This window comes from Contarinia nasturtii, unplaced genomic scaffold (assembly GCF_009176525.2).
Source record: "Contarinia nasturtii isolate CC-2019 unplaced genomic scaffold, AAFC_CNas_1.1 Cnas_scaffold_1699, whole genome shotgun sequence".
NCBI classification, from domain to species: domain Eukaryota; kingdom Metazoa; phylum Arthropoda; class Insecta; order Diptera; family Cecidomyiidae; genus Contarinia; species Contarinia nasturtii.
In genome coordinates, this window is record NW_022199032.1 from 3892837 (window position 1) to 3911646 (window position 18810).

At 34.9% G+C, this 18810-nt stretch overlaps 6 protein-coding genes across 6 annotated transcripts; 3 read left to right on the plus strand and 3 right to left on the minus strand.

Moving 5' to 3' along the window:
- Window positions 1-437: 437 nt before the first annotated feature.
- On the minus strand, window positions 438-1563 carry LOC116346963 (diphthine methyl ester synthase). The gene is made up of 3 exons (XM_031777298.1): window positions 1385-1563; window positions 956-1310; window positions 438-875 (listed from the first exon to the last, which is right to left on the minus strand). Exons 1-3 carry the CDS (start codon window positions 1517-1519, stop codon window positions 526-528), a joined length of 840 nt encoding a protein of 279 aa, XP_031633158.1. The 5' UTR covers window positions 1520-1563; the 3' UTR covers window positions 438-525.
- A 166-nt stretch (window positions 1564-1729) lies between these two features.
- LOC116347067 (lysosomal Pro-X carboxypeptidase) lies at window positions 1730-3935 on the plus strand. Its single transcript, XM_031777473.1, has 7 exons — window positions 1730-2045; window positions 2182-2688; window positions 2772-2860; window positions 2924-3066; window positions 3133-3243; window positions 3322-3488; window positions 3554-3935. The coding sequence occupies exons 1-7, from the start codon at window positions 1900-1902 to the stop codon at window positions 3777-3779; spliced, it is 1389 nt and encodes a 462-aa protein (XP_031633333.1). The 5' UTR covers window positions 1730-1899; the 3' UTR covers window positions 3780-3935.
- On the minus strand, window positions 3861-4630 carry LOC116347068 (trafficking protein particle complex subunit 1). The gene is made up of 2 exons (XM_031777474.1): window positions 4262-4630; window positions 3861-4143 (listed from the first exon to the last, which is right to left on the minus strand). Exons 1-2 carry the CDS (start codon window positions 4501-4503, stop codon window positions 3948-3950), a joined length of 438 nt encoding a protein of 145 aa, XP_031633334.1. The 5' UTR covers window positions 4504-4630; the 3' UTR covers window positions 3861-3947.
- Window positions 4631-4907: 277 nt separating this feature from the next.
- Window positions 4908-15339, plus strand: LOC116346797 (ectopic P granules protein 5 homolog). The gene is made up of 26 exons (XM_031777011.1): window positions 4908-5246; window positions 5376-5658; window positions 6123-6726; window positions 6798-6918; window positions 7221-7825; window positions 7897-8043; window positions 8112-8192; window positions 8266-8492; window positions 8570-9885; window positions 9954-10181; window positions 10259-10593; window positions 10662-10788; window positions 10848-11324; window positions 11405-11722; window positions 11790-11993; window positions 12072-12194; window positions 12255-12684; window positions 12764-13149; window positions 13236-13570; window positions 13651-13874; window positions 13937-14012; window positions 14075-14232; window positions 14302-14518; window positions 14582-14782; window positions 14847-14903; window positions 14979-15339. The coding sequence occupies exons 1-26, from the start codon at window positions 5217-5219 to the stop codon at window positions 15199-15201; spliced, it is 7533 nt and encodes a 2510-aa protein (XP_031632871.1). The 5' UTR covers window positions 4908-5216; the 3' UTR covers window positions 15202-15339.
- Window positions 15321-16556, minus strand: LOC116346799 (RWD domain-containing protein 1). Its single transcript, XM_031777013.1, has 4 exons — window positions 16319-16556; window positions 16013-16218; window positions 15783-15926; window positions 15321-15718 (listed from the first exon to the last, which is right to left on the minus strand). Exons 1-4 carry the CDS (start codon window positions 16392-16394, stop codon window positions 15413-15415), a joined length of 732 nt encoding a protein of 243 aa, XP_031632873.1. The 5' UTR covers window positions 16395-16556; the 3' UTR covers window positions 15321-15412.
- Window positions 16557-16644: 88 nt separating this feature from the next.
- LOC116346798 (cysteine and histidine-rich domain-containing protein) lies at window positions 16645-18810 on the plus strand. The gene is made up of 5 exons (XM_031777012.1): window positions 16645-16925; window positions 17148-17499; window positions 17565-17775; window positions 17859-18053; window positions 18127-18810. The coding sequence occupies exons 1-5, from the start codon at window positions 16865-16867 to the stop codon at window positions 18364-18366; spliced, it is 1059 nt and encodes a 352-aa protein (XP_031632872.1). The 5' UTR covers window positions 16645-16864; the 3' UTR covers window positions 18367-18810.

Below are 18810 nucleotides of genomic sequence, written 5' to 3' on the forward strand. Positions count from 1 at the left end.
ACGCTTTTTAAAACGCACACTAAAAAAGTTCACTATCGAATCTGCTAAAATATTATATTGTGCACTGATTAGGTCAAAGCTGGAGTACTCACTCCGATCGTGCGTTACGGTGTCTTGCGGAAATATCTTCCATACATAGTGTGTTGATATAGCATCGATATCGACACTATTCAGTGCTATCTCTATATATTATGGACACACTGTTTAATAATCGGTAAATTGACTGGTAAAGAAAAATTGTGTAATGATTTGGAAATATACAATGGACACAGTCAATATCAGCTGCTTTCAGTCTGTTATCAGACGGTGAATAAATAAATAAATGGATCATAGGTATGCTACAAACAAATAAATTCAGTCTATAATTTAAACTTTTAGCTAAAAAAAAATGCTAAAAACTGCAACACGCGGCATATTGGAAAAAGAAAAAAACCGTATTTTGTTTTTATTTTATACAAATTAGCAGCACTTTATTCTCGTGCATAACAGCCAACATTTTTGACAGATGTTTGTTTAAATTTTTTTTTACAAAACTTCGGCTTGCGAAAATTGTTGTAAATATTCAACTTCAAGTGGATGTAATTGTTTTGCTGGCAATATGAGTGAATGTAACGGTTGACCTAAGTCAGTTTCAGCCATTTCTTTGAGTGAACATGCTTTGATTGCTTGTGTGTCATGACCAACGCGTGCCAATCCAACGAACAGTGAATCTTCTGTGAACGCCAATTCGGATTCGGAAATCCCTTCGGCACGTCGTTTCTTCAAGATTTCCAGTAGCTGGTGTGCAGCTTCGCTCACGCTCATAAAACGTGGAGGTTGATATTCTCGTTTTTTTCTTGTCAATGACTCCAATGTGGGTTCTTTTACGCGAATATCTGTATGACAAAATTCGTTTTTTATTCTTCTTAAAACCGAACAAGCCAGAAAACCAGAGTTCCATTCAATTTCAACCTACCTAATAGGCACAATGTGTGAAAATTATTGGCCACATTCACTTTGATCTTATCGTAAAAGCTGTCCGGTTGCCAGGTGTCGCTCCAATATGGAATGGAAATTGTTTCGCCAAAACTGTACAATTGAAGACCACAACATCCGACTGCATTCATAATGGAAGCATTATGTACGACTTGGAACTTAATGTTTTGCTCTTTGGCTCGAATGATGAAGTCCGTATGAGTTGTAGCACCGAATGGATCACCAACGACTAACAATGCGACATCGACATTTGCAGCATCTTTCAAAATCTCATCGGCACCCTGTTCAACCAGTTCACGGTCAGCGATTATCAATGGTCGTCCATAAAATTCCTCCTGCATTGGGTTTGTTGAATATCATTAGTCGGCCGACTGTCTAAGATATAATGTCAATATTTACAAACACTCACCAACGCAGCTTGACCACATGTTAAAATTGATGTGTACGATTCCAAATAGACGCGTTCACATGATTTGATAATTTCTAATCCTTTGACGGTGACATCCTTTGGATCGCCTAGTCCCAAACCAATAATATAAAACATTTTGCCTATCACACGTGTTGTTTACTTTACTGAATGGCATTTGTCAAAATTCAAATTCGAATAACATATATGTCAACTGCAAACACACAATGAATGTCTCCAAAGTATTCGAGTATACCGTGAATGGACCGTACTTTTTCTATTGAGTACATGTTTTCAATGCAAAGTACCCGAATGGCATAACAAAGGCAATTCACACAGAAGTTCGTTTGTTTTTACGAATAAGCTAGTGTCATACAATTTCAAGCGATAATTGTTATCAATCAAACCATAATTAAATTAACTTACTGAATTTTATTCAGATTTTGATTAGTTCTCATTATTCTCCAGAGAGAACCGTACCGTTGAAAACGTACGCAGTTTTTTTCTTCTTCTTTAAAATGCAGTTCGTCCATTTTAAATGGATATTTTTGTTAATGGGAGTAATAGTGGCAGTGAATGCCGGTGAATATCGATACAATACTACCTATTTCGAAGTTCCAATTGATCATTTTAGTTTTGCGAGCAATAAAACATTTCAGATTCGGTAAGATTGAGTATTTTGATTTGATTTTTGCTTTGTATTGAATTTCATTTGAACATTTGACTGTTGATTTTATATCTACAAACAAAGAAATCAAAGTTGATATGAACTGTGGGCGTTCTTATCTCGTTCTCTCTAGAGTCTTGACCAATGATTCCTTTTCAAAAGGAGATCGAAATAGTCCGATTTTTTTCTACACTGGAAATGAGGGTGATATTGAACTATTTACCAAAAACACTGGCTTTATGTGGGAAATCGCTCAAGAGTTTGGTGCATCACTAGTATTTGCCGAGCATCGTTACTATGGAAAATCATTGCCATTTGGAAATAAATCGTTTGAGTCGCCAGAATATTCGGGATATCTGACCTCTGAACAAGCATTAGCCGATTATGCTGCTTTGTTGGCAGAAAGTCTAAATCCAAAACAACGACCGGTGATTGCGTTCGGTGGTTCATATGGTGGTATGCTTGCGGCTTGGTTTCGTATGAAATATCCACATCTTGTAACAGGCGCAATAGCTGCATCGGCTCCAATTTTACAATTTGTCACCGATTGCAGTCGATTCAATTTAATTCTTTCAAATATATTCACCGTCGGCCAAGGCAATTGTTCACAAAATATTAAACAATCATGGGCTATAATCAAGTAAGATCCATTTGGCATTTCAAAAAATATGAACCAACAATAATCAATAAATATATAATCATTTTTTGTACCTAATTTTACAGAAAACTATCGACCACACCCGAAGGACTCAATACACTCAAAGCCAAGTTTAAACTCTGCGATAATATCACGAATATTCAAGAATTTAGCGGTATTTATAGAATGCAAGACATATCTCATGCACACACTAAACCGAGGGTTTTTTAATTTTCAGGTTTCCTTAACGATGTGTATGCGAATTTAGCTATGGTTAATTATCCATACAGCACCAACTTTTTGGCACCATTGCCTCCGAATCCGGTAACTGAATTTTGTGCTCGCATCAATGCCTCTTACAACGATGATCAAATACTTGATGTAAGTTCATTTTGAGGTTTAAAATGAATGGTTAATGAAATTAAACGGCGTTTATCAATTTTATAGGCTCTTAACAGTGCATTACAAATTTATACGAATTACACTGGGCAAATCAAGTGCCTGAACATCAAATCGGCATATGATGAGTCGATGGGCATACAAGCTTGGGGATTTCAAGTGAGTTCGGTTGATAATCATTTCATTCAATGATGTGATATGTAATCTGTTGTTGTTTTCATTTCATTCGAATTATAGTCATGCACGGAAATGGTGATGCCAATGTGTGACAAAGATGATAAGAGAAACATGTTTCCGCCAAATGAATGGGATTTCAAAAAATACTCAGACGATTGTTATAAAAAATTCAATGTGCGACCGAATAAGAATATGGCAACTACAATTTATGGCGCTTCAAATTTGAAGTAAAAACGATTTAGTCAACTGCTGATTATCGATTTGTATTAATCAATGTTTTTTTTTTCTCCAGATATGCATCGAATATTGTGTTTAGCAATGGATTGATGGACCCTTGGAGCGGCGGTGGAGTGTTGCGAACACCAAATAATCAAGTAAAAATCATTATTATACCAGATAGTGCCCATCATTTGGATCTCAGGGGGTCCAATCCAAGTGATCCACCATCGGTGATTAATGCACGCGAAATAGAAAAACAAGAAATTCGCAAATGGCTTCAAAACGCCAACTATGTATAATTTATACACAGGAGAATGGGATTCAATTTGATTTTACTCGAAATGGTAGTAACCAAAAATATATTATAAACAATTTGTATGTGAATTGTTATCGATTTATTGAAACTTAAATACAAAAAAAAACCACAATAAATAATAGCATGGAATTGAATCTGAGTTGTGTGTATTTTATGCGCTTTTCGATGCAAACAACGATGACTGCCGTATGTACTGATCGGATTTTTGTTTGAATAAATCGGATGTGACGGGTGTTCCGGGTACCCAAAGTGGATTCTTTACAACATACTCCACCCAAACTTTTGCATAGTATTGTTGTAGGAACTCTTTGACCGAAACCGCACTTGTGTCTGTATTCAGTACAAATCTAATTTTGAATTAAAAAGAAAACCGAAAAGAACAACCATTTAGTAATTTGCGATGAAAACAAAACAGAAATGCCAACGACAAATGTAAAAAATAAATTGTCGATTTTAAAAACGAACCTTAGGCCAGATGCCGTTTCCAAATAATGCAATGCATATTTGTTTGTTTTATAAAACAGGAAACCTTCTTTTGGATCCGTCGGTGAGATTCTATTCACGAATGATTTTATGGAAAATAACATTCCGTACATGAGTTTCGCCTCCTCTTCTCGCGTTATGCCCGACTGTTTAATCCGATTCCATTCAGCATAATATAGTAATGTGCCAAATTTATCGAAAATATATAAATTATGTATCGTCATAATATGCTATCGTGTTATAAATCAACAAGAATACTGCGTATCAATGGCAAATTAAACAAAAACAAGATAGCCAAACAATATGAATGTGTAATCACTTGTTTTTATTTTCTGTCAAAAAAAAAAAAATAATAACACGATTGTTGTTTAAGTACGACAGTAATACGTCATCTAATCTCTACAATAACATTTTCTCCAATCTACACATATTATCAACACAGTCGGCACAATGGAACAATGAACGAACTCGACATGTGTGTGTGTGTGTGCGAGCATGTTAAGCAAAATGACTTGTCAAAGTCAGCTGTGTGTATATTGTATTGAATTGTTAGCATGTATTCAAGCACATATACTCAATATTTGTATGTTTTGTTTTTGTTCGAATCGAAAAATAAATTCTACACTCAACAATAACTGCGTGCATTGTATTAAACTGTGTTCATTTTTTTATTATTATTTGTAACATCTCTAGACGTTGTGTTTGATAACAAAATCGGAAATCATACAGAAAATCACGTCAATTTTATAGACAATTTAAAATATAGTATAGTCGAAACCAAAGGGGATACAGATGTTTTGATGATTTACTGAGTGAGAGAAATTGTTGCGTTTCAATTATAATTATTGTCAATATGACAAAATTCAACTGCATAATTATTGTGAAAATAGTTTAGTATGCAAAACGGTGCTGAATTTTAAATAACTACGTATAAACAATGGCCACATTAGAAAAGCCAAAACTAAAGGTAATTTAACCATTTAATAATAAGAATTATTGCAAAGAACTCCATGTGTGGCTGGTTCGAATCGTATAAAATGTCATTGTTTGTTTTTGTTTTATGGCTTTGTGTGATCATGAAAATCTTTGTTTTCAGAAAAAGAAGAAGGTGCGTCCAAGCAGCATTGCTGAAGAATCCAACGAAAATGTACAATGGTCAAATGCTGACATTGAATTTCCCAGCACATCGACTAGCGATGAAATCGAAATTATTTCACAACCAGATGATGAAGCCATTTGCAAACTATTAGCAGCATTGCCAGTGGCCAGTGAAAGTGTGCACAGTCCAAACGAAGAATCGAATGATCTAGATGAAACTAAAGACAAACCGACAGATGAAACCGAAATCGCATCGGTGACTGACCAACTTACTGAATCCGGTAAGCTAAAATTAAAAATTGATTGAATCAATTTACGGCCCATGTCATTGGGTTATCGGAAATTTGAAAAAAAAGAACACAAATCATTGACTTATTGAAATTGTGATTACGTCAAATAATTAATTTGACTAATTACACTCGAATTCATATTTAAAAAATGTATTGATCAATCAATTTGATATACATATACCTGATGTGCAGCGCATTTGTAACAAAGGCCCAAAATAGGCACATTTTTTAAGTCGGCCAAAAGTTCAATGGCAAATGAAAAACAAAAATGTGTCGACATAAATGATTTATCTTAATAATTTCTGAACAAAGAATCGTATCAAATAGTTGCGCTCAAAGGGCAGCTTGTGTAATAATGTAATGTTGTCAACAGTCCGATAAGCCAATGTTGAAATTTTAAGTTGATAGTAAAATGTGTTAATTTAATAGAATTTTTCCTGTTTTGTTCATTTCAGTAGACAACCAAGATACCATTGAGCTCGATGAGACGAAATCAGTGGATAATGAAAATGTGATCGTTGACGAGGCAATGGCCGGAATGTGTCAAACCGAAGTAAGAGAAAATGAGTTCACCTCCGCTGAACCGGAACAAGTTGCTCCATCTGCTCCGTCAGCACCGGAAATCGAAGATTTGGATGAATCACAAATGGATAAGCCATTACATGCGTTGATCTATCCGAACTTACAAGGCGCACAGTCTCTAGGCTTGGTCATGAATTTCGTGAACGCAACAAAGGAACGAATTAATTTACAGCCATTCACAAATGTACAGCTGAAAGAACTGTACAATAATCCCGAATCGATGGTGGCTGAAACGTTTGAAGCCGATTTTATCAATACAGAACTAAATAATACCCACAAAGATCATCCGCTATTCGAATTAATCAAAAAATATTCACACAGTCGTTATAATTTGAAAGTGAATACATTGGATTTGCACAGTTACATTAAATGTTTTCAAGAGAATTCACAAAAAGTGTGGATCATTGAGAATCGTATCACATCGTATGAAGGTGTATGTGCTGATGGCGAACGAATTCGAAAAAATGAACTATACGAGTAAGAAAGAGAGAGAAAAAAACGAATTAATTTACCCATCAAATTGATACATTTTTAATAATCTTTGACAGATATGCCGTGTTAAATGAGCAAACATTCCAAAAGCTGTCATCAAATTTGAATAATACGCTGCAATTGGTGTGCTACAGTTTTATGACAAATTTATACGCATGTGAATCGTATCGAACTCAGGTATGAACCGTATGGTTCATTGAACTGTAATATCAATATATTCTGTATAGCTAAGTGCTGATGTCAGTGGCTTACTGAAAATTCGAATGCCAGAACATTTCTCAACCATATTTTTTCTCGGACGAACTCTTTCCTCGAAGCTTTCGAACACATTTTCAAGAGGCGTCCCTGAATTTTTTTGAGCATGGGAAATGTTCGGGCATTCGAAAATTCAGGCACTTAACTGATGCCAATAATAAAAGAAGTTTTACCGTGATTTGAATTTCAAACTCTGTTCTTATCAATTTTTCTTTTTCTTTCAGATCGAGCAATGTATTCGTGAATTACTTGGGCATCCGGCATTTGCATCGATTCGAACATCAACACCAATTGCACTCAACAAAAAACTTAACGCTGACATATTGGATGCGATGAGAGAGGTTCGTGTCACAATATCGGTGTTATTTGGTTTTTTGCGTCGTCAAGTGCCTGACAAAGAATTTAGCAGTGACATTAAGAAATGGCTTGAGAAATTGGCTGCATATTATGTGCGCGTGGCTACGTGGCAAGATCATTTGTTTCTCATTTATCATGTGCTAAGATGTCCGCCGGGTATCTCATCTTGGGCGACGGCTCTCATTCAAATACCCAATGCAAAAATCAACGAAATTACACCATTCGCCAGCGATGAAATCAATCATTGTGTGACTTTTCTCAAAGTGATTCTTATGCCAACCAAACAACGTACCCAATTTTTGGCCAATTTATATACCGAAAATGGTCCAATCGATGCCACTGCAGAAGACTTATGGATTATCATTGATTCAGATGGTGAGGAAGACAACACGCCAGCCGGTGAATGCGCCAAACTCAAAGAAAATGATTTGATCGCACTGCTCAATCAAGTACCATTTGAGAATTTATTCCGGTAAATTTACGCTTGATTCGACAATTTTGAATTAAATAAACACCCCAATTACTGTTTACACTTCAAAACAGATCGATGACCTTCACAACATTGAATGGTGATTTTAAGAAAATTAACAAAAACATGATAACCGGATATCATTTGCTGAAATTTATTGCATTCTCAACGAACTTAGTCGAACTCTTGGGCGAAGGACTGAAAACATATGCAAATGAAAAGTAAGTTAATGAAAATCGAAGCAAAAAACGTGTTTTTTTTTTAAACAAACAATTCCCACTCAATTTAGATATAGACAATTTGCCAAACTTTTAAGCCGTTTGGTGCGACACTCGGTTCAATATGTATCGGATATGCATTCGTTGTTCAGGTTAGTCAATCGTATGTTGTATTTTCGTTTGGCCAGATCATAATTTGGTTTGCTCTCTTTGTTCAACATTCAGATCGAGTGATGTAGTGAAAGATGACCAGTTGTGCGCACGGATTCAGGTTGAATTCGATACATTCGTGTCACGATCAAGTAATTACATTTATTTATCACGATTTTTGGGTGCATGGCAATACTTGGCCACTTTACCATTTTCTGAGCTTCACATAACCACCACTTGGAAACTATACTACATGTTAACCTCTGGTTTTTCAAAGGATTTAATTGAAAATGTTACAGACGGTACGAAACAGCACACGATGCTAAAATCAAAAATTTTGAAATGATCATTTGACTTAATTTCGTTATAAATTCAACAGATTTTCAAGTAAAAACGTCACAAAGTGCCTTTTTGGAGCTGTTCAATGACATTGTCATCGATGTTCCAGCCGAAGATATGTACTATTTGTTGCAAACATTCGCATCGATGGCGTTGGCAAGAGAAATAAACGACATCGAATTCATACGATGTGTAACGACCGATTTATTTAAAGTTGGATTCATAAATGTGCTCACAAGAGACAATTGTTATAAGATAGTTCGTGATCTCCTCGTTAATATCACATCAAAGCACACCCAATTGATTTCGGACTTACTCATTTTACTGAAGGAGAATTTTAAGCTGATCGATAAATACGGACCGTATTTATTTAAATCGTTGCCGTTGGATGAATGGCGTCCACCGATGGAGGTGTTTGAAATGTCGGCAAATTGGTTATTAAATTTCGGTTTTGAAACGCGTGAAAATGCAATGGCCCGTACGATATTTAGTCGTTTGAATTGGAATTTTGATAAAACAACCGGCGAACTATTTTTACCATATGAAATTCATGTACGAATGGCATCGTTAATTGTGGACGTATCATCAAAACATGTGCCTGAAACGATTGGATCGTCTGGAATATCGGAGAGTGTTCGTCAAATGTCAAATTTGGTAAAAGGTCAAACGCCAAATCAACAGTTCATCATGTGGTGTTGGAATATGATATCAGTGCTAAGATTGCATTCATTCGATCAAAATGCCGAATTTATTCGGCGTGCTATTCGAAATCCAACGGACGCATTACGATTTGTAAATGAACTTGAACGACTTCCATCGATTGCACAAGGCGTTATGGAAAATCGTCCGATTGCCGTTTATATTTCCATCTTAACAACACTGTGGGGTCATTCGGTACCACAAATATGTCATAAGGGTTTTGCTCAAATGAACAATTTACTCAACGATTATCGATATTCGACTGTGATTCGATGCTTACAACTTGTGACACCATTTTTCTTAGATTGCCCCGAAAGCCTATGCAAATGTGGCAATTTTCAATCGATACTCACTTCAATTCTACAAGCCGATCGTACTTATATTCGCATGGCCAAGGATTTCATAAGTTGTGATTATCCGGGTCCGGTGGTTGAACTATTTTCAAATATGATTCAAGCACAAATTATCGACTATTATCAGTTTGATTTGCAAACACCGGTGTTGCTTGTCACTTTATGGCTCAATTGCTTAACCGTAAATCCACAATGGTATAAAGATCCAAACGCTTTATACATTGTTGATATCATTCTTCGCATCGCATATCAATTCACAGACGCTTGGATTACAGCGAAGAATCTATTCAAAATTTTCTGCAAGGTAATTTAATTTTAAATAATTGGAACTTTGATTGAAATGAAAGAAATGGCGTATAATTAATGTTTTAGATTCATAACGAACAAAAATCGAGTGCATCATCAACGTTTATACCATTTCTGGGCGGTTCACAGCCAACCGGTTTCTTTTCGATACATTCAGCAACAACGCCATGGTTGGCTCTTTTAGTTTTGGAAATTGAACATGAAATGTTCGAATTGGAGACCAAATTATGGCCAGAGATAATTCGTCAATTACACGGAGCATCTGGAAAATGTTCGATGGACAATATTATTAAGGTGAGTTATTCTTATCTCTTGAAATTGACGATTTTAATATTATGCAAACATTTCATTTTTTTGTGTGTGTGTCATAGAATGCATCAAAATCAGTTGGATGTGCATCGTTTCCAGGAAATTCGATGGTCCTCTATAAATTGGCGAATTTAATTCTAACTGTACCGCAACACGAGGAGCTGTTGCCAATATTTTGTCAAAAATTCTTCCATCTGTATTTGACTCGCATTCGATTTACGTCGGACGAAGAGCGTTTCACCGACGTTTTTGGTGTGGCCGATAAATTTTATGATGCCAACATTTCGTTGATGAAAAAATTGAAAAAAATCTTCATCGATTGTGCGAAATTTGAAAAAGAGCGTTCAATCAAATCCGATGATCAGACTTTATCCGAATTGTTTAGTGCCCGATCGAGGTATGTGAATTAAATGAAAGCAACATTGACATTGTTTTGCTTATGGTTGTGTATGTTTTGTTTTGCAGACTTTACAATAGTTTCGAACTTTGGTTGGAGGAGACGCGCTTAAATAAAATACTTCATCTTCGATTGGAATCATTTCCGCCGGCTTACGATCTAAATCGGCTTGCATTGATTTTTGGAAATAATACCGTACGGATTTATTGGACTGAATTATGTTGAGAGGAAAATAACAAACATTTTCATTGCAGGCACACTGGACGGAATACATTCAACTGTCAGCAATTCGGCAAATTCAACGAGATGGAGCCAATTCATGGTTACGTAGATGTTTGCGATATGTTGCTGCAAGTAAGCAAACAACATGCACATCAAAGGCGACAAAAAATATCGATCCAGCTGATAATATAGTTCGTTTATTGGACTCATATGATGCACCAATTGCACCACCTATTGTACCTATTGAACCGTTGCTGGTTAAGAAAATGACCATGCCCGAACTCAAACGTAATGTTTTGCGAACGATGCAAAATGATTTCAAAAAACTCGATGAACTGTCACGAATATTCCATATGGATGTACAAGAATTGAGCTCACTGGATAGCACATATAAAGAAATGCTACGCATTTTGCATGAGAATAAAAGCCGACAAGATCGCAGAGAAATTCGTTGCGGTTCAATGCTATCGAGTAAAGCGTGCAAAGGCAGTGTGTTTGTCAATATCAATGTAAGTTTTTGATAGGAAAAGAAAATGATTCAAACGATGATTTATTCATCCTTATCCTTTATCTTATTTGAATCACACAGATCCCTTACCATGAAATCAACGACGTGGTCAGCAGTAAGATCCAAACTAATCGTGACCGTCACGAACAGCTCATAAATAAATTGATTTCCGCACCATCATTACATCAAATTCTTCCAATCGTGCAAATTCAATTTTCAATCAAACGCTTGCTCGAAAGCTATCGATATTTCAAGCATATTAACGATGAAACTCAACTCAAGGAAATCACAACAATTGCAAACACATTTTTCTATTACATGATCAATGCAATCAATGAAAATATCAATTCATTTCATCCCGCACAAGATCTCTGCACGGTCATTTTATCACAAATTGGCGTACGTATCCATTGAATTCTTAAACATTTGAAGCGCTAGTATGCTAAATTGTTTTCATTTTTTGCAGATCTTCCTGCAAGAGAATCAAAACACAGAGGGAATGAATTTATTGAAAACAGCAATGAAGCGGCCGGATTTAATAAAACCGATTTCGGATTTATTTGTGCCATCGGTCACAATACCAGAAGTCTTTTTACAACTTTACAAATTCATTATTGACTCTCATTTGAAACACTGTGATCCAAAAATTTTGTTCGTGTTATTATCTAAGGTAAGTGTGCCATTGATTTGCCCACCAATTGAAGTTATTAAATCAATAGACAATTTTTGTACATTTCATTTTCTACAGTTCGATGTAAATAGTTGGTTGGCAATGCATAAACCAAAATTAGCCGACATCAATCAATTGGTACAATTGATTTTACAAGGTTTGGAATGTTGGAATAAAAATGAATCGGCCGTCATTCAAGGAGTAAGTTGGTTCGCAAAATTTTATGTTGACCAATCTGTCTAAAGAGTTTCAATTTTTCAGTTGCTACGACGTCATCTAATCCATATATTCATGTATGATTTTCCGGAACATTATGGTGAAGTATTACTCATGGTGTTAAAAGGTTGTTCAGAGAACAAACTCATGCCATCTATTCTGCTGGAGCTTCTGAATACAATCTACAAATTGGCCAATTGCCCGGAAATCGATGCCAATGCCGATATTAGCAAAATGAAAGAAGACATTTTATACTTTGCAACGAGTCAAAAACTATTTTCGTACCGTGATCTATATGAAACAATTGCATTGTTCGCGCGTCATTTTCAAAATGAGCGTTTACAACACGGTTTGAATGGATTGTATCCGATTCATAAGGAATATTGCAAATGGTTATCGGCAATGTTTGAAACATTTGGTCATGCGTTAATTGTGTCCGCCGTTCATGCAAATCCGGGAGCTCTCTCCGATACTTGTAAGCTACAAATGTTGTTTTTGCATTTAATTTTCGATTTAAATGTTTCTAACGACATTTTTTGTTTTTCTTTATACAGTAATCGATTGGATTTGGCCGAATGTGTGTGAAATGTTTTCGCCATGGTTATTTCCATACTATCCGCAAAATTTACCAAATCTCCCAGCCAATTGGATTCGACAATTCAATACGCCAATTTTATTGCCATGGAGCGAATTATATTCGCATTATTCACAAATTTTATTACAATCGTTCATCAATTGTATACAATTTATGCTTGACACATTTCCTGCTTGTGATTTAATTCTCACCAATATTTTCTATTGGTATGAGACGAATTTCGGTAATGTGGCCGTACCACGTCATGTTTTACTTCCGACAAATACAACGTTAGTGCTTCTGCCGTGGAATCGCTTGAAACCAACACCGTTGAATATTAGCGGATTTCATCGATTGCTTCAACAGGTAAGTCGAATGGAGAAAGCGATCGATTCAAGTTTCAACCTCAATTTTTTTTATATCTAATATTCAAACATATTCACTTCTATCAGTATCTACCCGATTGTCATTCATTTTTGGGTCATATTTTCCTTCGCGTAAATTGGACACCATGGCTGTACAATAACATCCATCAATGGGATTATGCGACGAGAAATCGCATTTTATCCACATTACTATTGATGTTTGTTAAATTATCGTATGAACCGGGCGTTCGAGAGAATGCACAATTATTAACGTTATTACAAGAAGCCCTTGCGTTCCCGTGGTATATGCTCGATTATCAAGGTATTGAGGGCACATTTGATTGGTATGTAATGTCAACGGAACCATCATCTATTTTGTGCTTGAATTCCGAACATTCAGCCGTTGACAATAGCATCTTGAGGTAACCATTATCCATTATTTGGACGAAATATTTTTTTTTTTTGGTGATTAACCATTTCGTTCGATTTTCATTTTTTCTAGTTTGCTACAAACAACATCATCAATCATAAATCATGAAACAGAACATTCCCAATCATCGGTACAATTGCAAGCAAAACGTATTTTGTACGTTAAGACCATTGTTCGATTGTTACGATTATGTGGTTCAAAATATCAACAACTTCTTACGACTCAAGAAGGATCAAAATCCTTCCATTCAGCCATTTCCAATTTGCTATCTCTGATCAATGGTGTGACGAGCAAAGGTAAAAAAAACATAACATTCCATCGATTCAAATAATTTTTTATTTACTTTTTTTTTCTTCAGAGAATGAAATGGACTGTATTAATATGATGATTGAGATGGTTGGATCAATTCAATTGCAGGGTGAATTTACATCGAGGTAAGCCACAAAAATGATCGATCCTTTCAAAGTTATTTATTTGATTTTGTTGTAAAATGTAGAATTTTCGTTGAGGCGATCTCAATATGGCAAGCAAGCAATGAAATCGGAAATGTGCTTGTATCATCGACTCTCAATGCAATTGGAACATGTAAATCATTTTCAAACAATATATTTCTATTGATCGAAACGACGGTTTTTAATTATTTCAGACATTTGGGTGAGTATAAATTGGATCAAATTTACTTTTTTTTATTGAATCTAATCCACATTTGATTTTTTTTTATAGAATCGACAAAAGATCAACATTCACCATCATGGTCAAATGTGTTAAGACGCTTAGGACCAACATTACCATCATTTGATCTACAACAAATGTTTGATGGCGAACATCTATTGTGTATTTATATTTCGATGATTTATAAATTAAAGGAGTTACGCGAAAGTGGTGATCGGATTACTTATCTTCAGAATATCGGAAAAATGCTGGAAAATTATAAATCATCGTGAGTTTTATAAAATTAACGAAATACTTTGAATTATATTGAAATATATTTGCGATGTTGCAGATTAAATACTGAATCAAAATTGGTGATCATTTGGGGTCTGTTGATAACATGTGGCTTCACACTTCTCGAAACCAATTCAAATGCAAAAGAGCCATTGTTGACATTGGCCAGACACTTAAAATCAACATCGAATGTATCGGATGGATGGAGCGAGGGTATTTTGGGTGCCATCGGCTTGAAAAAGGAGACAACATCAAATAAGTAAAGAAAAAGTCCAAAATTTTCTTCAATGGTAAAAATTAATCGATTTCTGTTTTGTTTTTAGACGCAAAATTATTGCGAAATGCTTGGCATGCATAATCTTTTCATTGTTTTTGGAAAGGTATGTTTTTTTTTTAAATATCAAAGCCCACAATCTTATAATCTAACCAACCCCATATATTTATCTTTCGTTCAGTAAAAGTCAAAATAAGGAATACGAACAGGCGTTGGAAGACTTGAAGAGTTCGATAAAATCGAAGAAATTTGCAGACATTCGATCCGTGGCGCAAGCAACCATTGATATCGTTGAAAATCAGTCAAAATCGTCATCAAACACCAAAGAAAATATTTGCGCTTTAATTCGACTGTTTTACAGTGACTGCTTTTTAACGACGCTGGAGGAAGTTTGGTCATTCTAAGTCGCTTTTTCCAACTCAACAACTATACATCTAGTTTATCTCTATAAATGTTCATTCGAAATGAAATATTTTATATGCGCAAAAAATTGACAAATTTAAATAGATAATGAAAAAATTTATTTCTTTTACAATAAGATACTATCAATTAGTTTTATTCATTGAATTTTATAATTGTTCACTTAAAAAACTAATTAACAAATAAAAATGGCCTTTAGTCGGAATCATCAGCGCCGGGAACGTAGTCATCGTCATCATCATCGTCTGAACCAAATTCCAAATCTTCGAGATTTTGGAAAAGTGATTCATCGATTTTAACATTTTCAATTGGTTCGCCAGCAGCTTCTAAGAATTTCAAATCCGATTCATTCAATGTCTTATCTTGCATAAACAATTCGCGACCGGTTAATTTTTTGGTCGCTTGTTTTTCACGTTTTTCCACTAAACCAGTGTCTCGCTCGAATTCGTTACGCCATTTAAGGAACGTTTCGACGCTAACACGTGTTCCTTCGAATTTTTTCTACAATTGAAATGAAAAGTGTAAGTTTACAATAATCAATTTGTTTCGAGTTAATGAAACATACCCTTTCAGCTTCTTCGAGTTCTCTTTGTTTTTGCTGGGCCCGTGATTCTTCTATCTTTTTATAATCATCCCATTTTACATTCAACCATTCTTGTGCACTGCTCACCAATGAAAATATCATTTCAATGCCCAAATTTTCGTTGATCTACAACAATAATAAAGAAATGTTATAAGTGATAAATTTCCTTGTCTGCCAAATTTGAAAACTTAAAAAATAAAAACCAAACAGACCGTTTCACTGATGTGCTCTAATAACTTTTCTTCGAAATCATCTTCGAAATTAATGGGACTTTCGATTTCTACCAATGGTGCCGAATCTGGATATTTTTCTGTATAGGTAAAAACCAATTGACACGATAGCCCATTACTGTCTGTTTCGGCATCATATTCTTCCGTTGATATTGTTATACTGAAATTATGTGGACTTGTGCTGACCACTGCAAGTAAATACGATTCAAATGTTCAAATATTTCGTTCCACATTTCACTTGAATATTTCTTCAAATAATTTAATTATTATTTAAATGATAAAGCTCACCTTCGATGTCATTACAATAAATTGATTCGAGTGCTTCGATTTCGTTAGCCTGATCTTCAGCATAATTTCTCTCCATTGTGTTTTCTTTTTGTTATGTGATTAAAATTGTTATCGGTTCGAAAGATGTCGAAAAAGGAATAAAATCAAAAAATTAACGAAAATAAAACACGGCGCTATTAAGTTTGTGAAAGGAAAACAAAATTCCGAATACGAAGTGTATTTTAGGTTGAACAAATTTGACATGTGTCAAAAAATCGGCGGTATTGTCGACTTGAATTCGTTTGCATTCTCTACAGTATCGCATGGTGTAGAGTATACAAAATTCGTCACAACTATAAATGACAGTTATAAATACAGAGCACAAAAACATCAGAACCATCCAAGTGATTTGCAATAATTTATTCGACATCGAACAAACAAAATAAATCACAATCGACCAAATCGAAAAATTTGGACATTTTATCAAACAAAGAAACCACTGAACACATAAATCGTGTGGGATTTTATTTCGTTGTGATTCAAATTAAAAAAAAATTGTTGTACAAAATGATTTCGTGCTATAATAGAGGTTGCGGTCAAAATTTCGATCCAGAAAACAATCCAGATGGTAAGAATAAATTGTTGATTGCAATGAAATAAATATTATCAATGAAAAAATTTCGACGGTTAACGTGCACAAAGGTTTATTCGTTGTAAAAATAATATAAAAAGTTCAACTATATGAAATATTGTACAGATTTAGGTTATGTCATACGAATATTGAAGAATGTTCTCGAAACATTGAGTTTATTCTGAATGGTTTCAATTGGTTTCTTGTTTGTTTTTGAAGATGCTTGCCGTCATCATCCTGGTATGCCATTTTTCCACGATGCTTACAAAGGCTGGTCTTGTTGTAATAAGAAAAGTGTCGATTTTACGGAGTTTTTAAGCATCAAAGGCTGTCAACTGTCAAAACATTCAAATATTAAACCAATTGAGCCAGAGAAAGCAGCACCAAAACTGATCGAAGATGAACCAGAACCAGTAAAGATGCCAGAACCAGTAAAACCAAGTGCATTAGAAAGACCATCGTTCGACACAGAATTGGTGACATTGACACCAATTATTGCACCAGCTCTGAAAAAATCAATCGACGATTTAGTTATTGGCAATACAAAAAAATCAACATTAAATCTTTCCGAGTAAGAATGAAAGCAAATGTTTTTCGCAGCCAGACAAAATAAACATTGTACATTGATTTTTACAGTGAAATTGCGATTGGAACAGCTTGTAAAAACGCTGGATGTGGTAAAACGTATGAGTCACCATCGAGTGATAATACCGAATGTGTTCATCATCCGGGTCAGGCGATTTTTCATGAAGGTCTTAAATATTGGTCATGCTGCACAAAACGTACAACAGATTTTGCCGCTTTTATGGAACAAAAGGGTTGCGCTTATGGCAAACACAAATGGACTGTTCGTATTGAGATAAATCACCGTCGACGTGTATTTGAACAACGATAACAAATGATGATTTTATTTTGTTTTCATTCATTTAGGCCGATCAAAATGAAGAAGTGAAATGCAGATACGATTGGCATCAAACGGCATCGAATATCGTCATTGCTATATACGCGAAAATGTATCATTACGATAAGAGTTTTATCAAGGTCAATCCAATTCGATTGAATGTTTGCCTTGTGTTTCCACAGCAAAACGATGCCGAATTCAAACTCGATTTGGAATTACGGGGTGTAAGTTTTCTATAGAGTTTTATGATATACTCTCATACAAATAATCACATTTTTTTGGTTTCGTTTTGTTCAGATAATATCCGTACCAAAAGCAACAGTACAAATGTTTGGTACAAAAGTGGAAATCACAATGCCAAAAGCGGAACCGGGACACTGGATCACCTTAGATATACCCGACAAAACGAAAAATGCCAACACAATTGTAAACAAATCAACCGAACCAGTGAACACAACAAAGGACAACGATGACGATTCAGATCTCGACTTAGATGACATTCAACAAGTTCGCGGCGTAAGAATAACCGAAAATTAAGCGTCAACATCGTAATCATAAATCATTTTTCACTTGAAACAAAATGAATTATGTATGAACATATTAACACAATTTTCCACTAGGAACCATTAAATTTCCCAACTGACAACCAGTTATAAGCCAATTTTGAAGAAAAAAATAGTTCGCGTTTGTTGAAAAGAAAAAATTGTTTGGAAGTATGATTTTGTACTCCAGTGTGGGCAACCAGTTCATTGATTCTTTTTTTTCATTTTATTTTAATACAATTGTATTCAACGGTATATACTTATTCAAAAAAAAAAAAAATCAATTGACATCTTTTTAATTATAATCTTAATTAAAATAGATAATTATCTATGAATACAAGAGAACAAATTCTATAAATTTTTCGTTTGCATCAACATTTGAATTCAAAATGTATTTCATAGCCTGTAAATATCGATTAAAATAAATTGTTCAAAGCTA

Excerpts from the sequence above, each read along its gene's own strand:
- LOC116346799 (XM_031777013.1), bottom strand. The coding sequence starts at position 16,394 with ATGGAGAGAAATTATGCTGAAGATCAGGCTAACGAAATCGAAGCACTC. Across the intron at positions 15,927-16,012 it reads TAGAGCACATCAGTGAAACG|ATCAACGAAAATTTGGGCAT; the intron begins GTCTGTTTGGTT and ends TTATTGTTGTAG. Across the intron at positions 15,719-15,782 it reads AACTCGAAGAAGCTGAAAGG|AAAAAATTCGAAGGAACACG; the intron begins GTATGTTTCATT and ends TTTCAATTGTAG.
- LOC116346963 (XM_031777298.1), bottom strand. The coding sequence starts at position 1,519 with ATGTTTTATATTATTGGTTTGGGACTAGGCGATCCAAAGGATGTCACC. Across the intron at positions 1,311-1,384 it reads CATGTGGTCAAGCTGCGTTG|GAGGAATTTTATGGACGACC; the intron begins GTGAGTGTTTGT and ends AACCCAATGCAG. Across the intron at positions 876-955 it reads TCACACATTGTGCCTATTAG|ATATTCGCGTAAAAGAACCC; the intron begins GTAGGTTGAAAT and ends TTTGTCATACAG.
- LOC116346797 (XM_031777011.1), top strand. The coding sequence starts at position 5,217 with ATGGCCACATTAGAAAAGCCAAAACTAAAG. Across the intron at positions 8,193-8,265 it reads GATATGCATTCGTTGTTCAG|ATCGAGTGATGTAGTGAAAG; the intron begins GTTAGTCAATCG and ends TTCAACATTCAG. Across the intron at positions 9,886-9,953 it reads TATTCAAAATTTTCTGCAAG|ATTCATAACGAACAAAAATC; the intron begins GTAATTTAATTT and ends TTAATGTTTTAG.
- LOC116347068 (XM_031777474.1), bottom strand. The coding sequence starts at position 4,503 with ATGACGATACATAATTTATATATTTTCGATAAATTTGGCACATTACTA. Across the intron at positions 4,144-4,261 it reads GAAACGGCATCTGGCCTAAG|ATTTGTACTGAATACAGACA; the intron begins GTTCGTTTTTAA and ends ATTCAAAATTAG.
- LOC116347067 (XM_031777473.1), top strand. The coding sequence starts at position 1,900 with ATGCAGTTCGTCCATTTTAAATGGATATTTTTGTTAATGGGAGTAATA. Across the intron at positions 2,861-2,923 it reads GAATATTCAAGAATTTAGCG|GTTTCCTTAACGATGTGTAT; the intron begins GTATTTATAGAA and ends TTTAATTTTCAG. Across the intron at positions 3,067-3,132 it reads ACGATGATCAAATACTTGAT|GCTCTTAACAGTGCATTACA; the intron begins GTAAGTTCATTT and ends TCAATTTTATAG.
- LOC116346798 (XM_031777012.1), top strand. The coding sequence starts at position 16,865 with ATGATTTCGTGCTATAATAGAGGTTGCGGTCAAAATTTCGATCCAGAA. Across the intron at positions 17,776-17,858 it reads ATGGCAAACACAAATGGACT|GCCGATCAAAATGAAGAAGT; the intron begins GTTCGTATTGAG and ends TCATTCATTTAG. Across the intron at positions 18,054-18,126 it reads TCGATTTGGAATTACGGGGT|ATAATATCCGTACCAAAAGC; the intron begins GTAAGTTTTCTA and ends CGTTTTGTTCAG.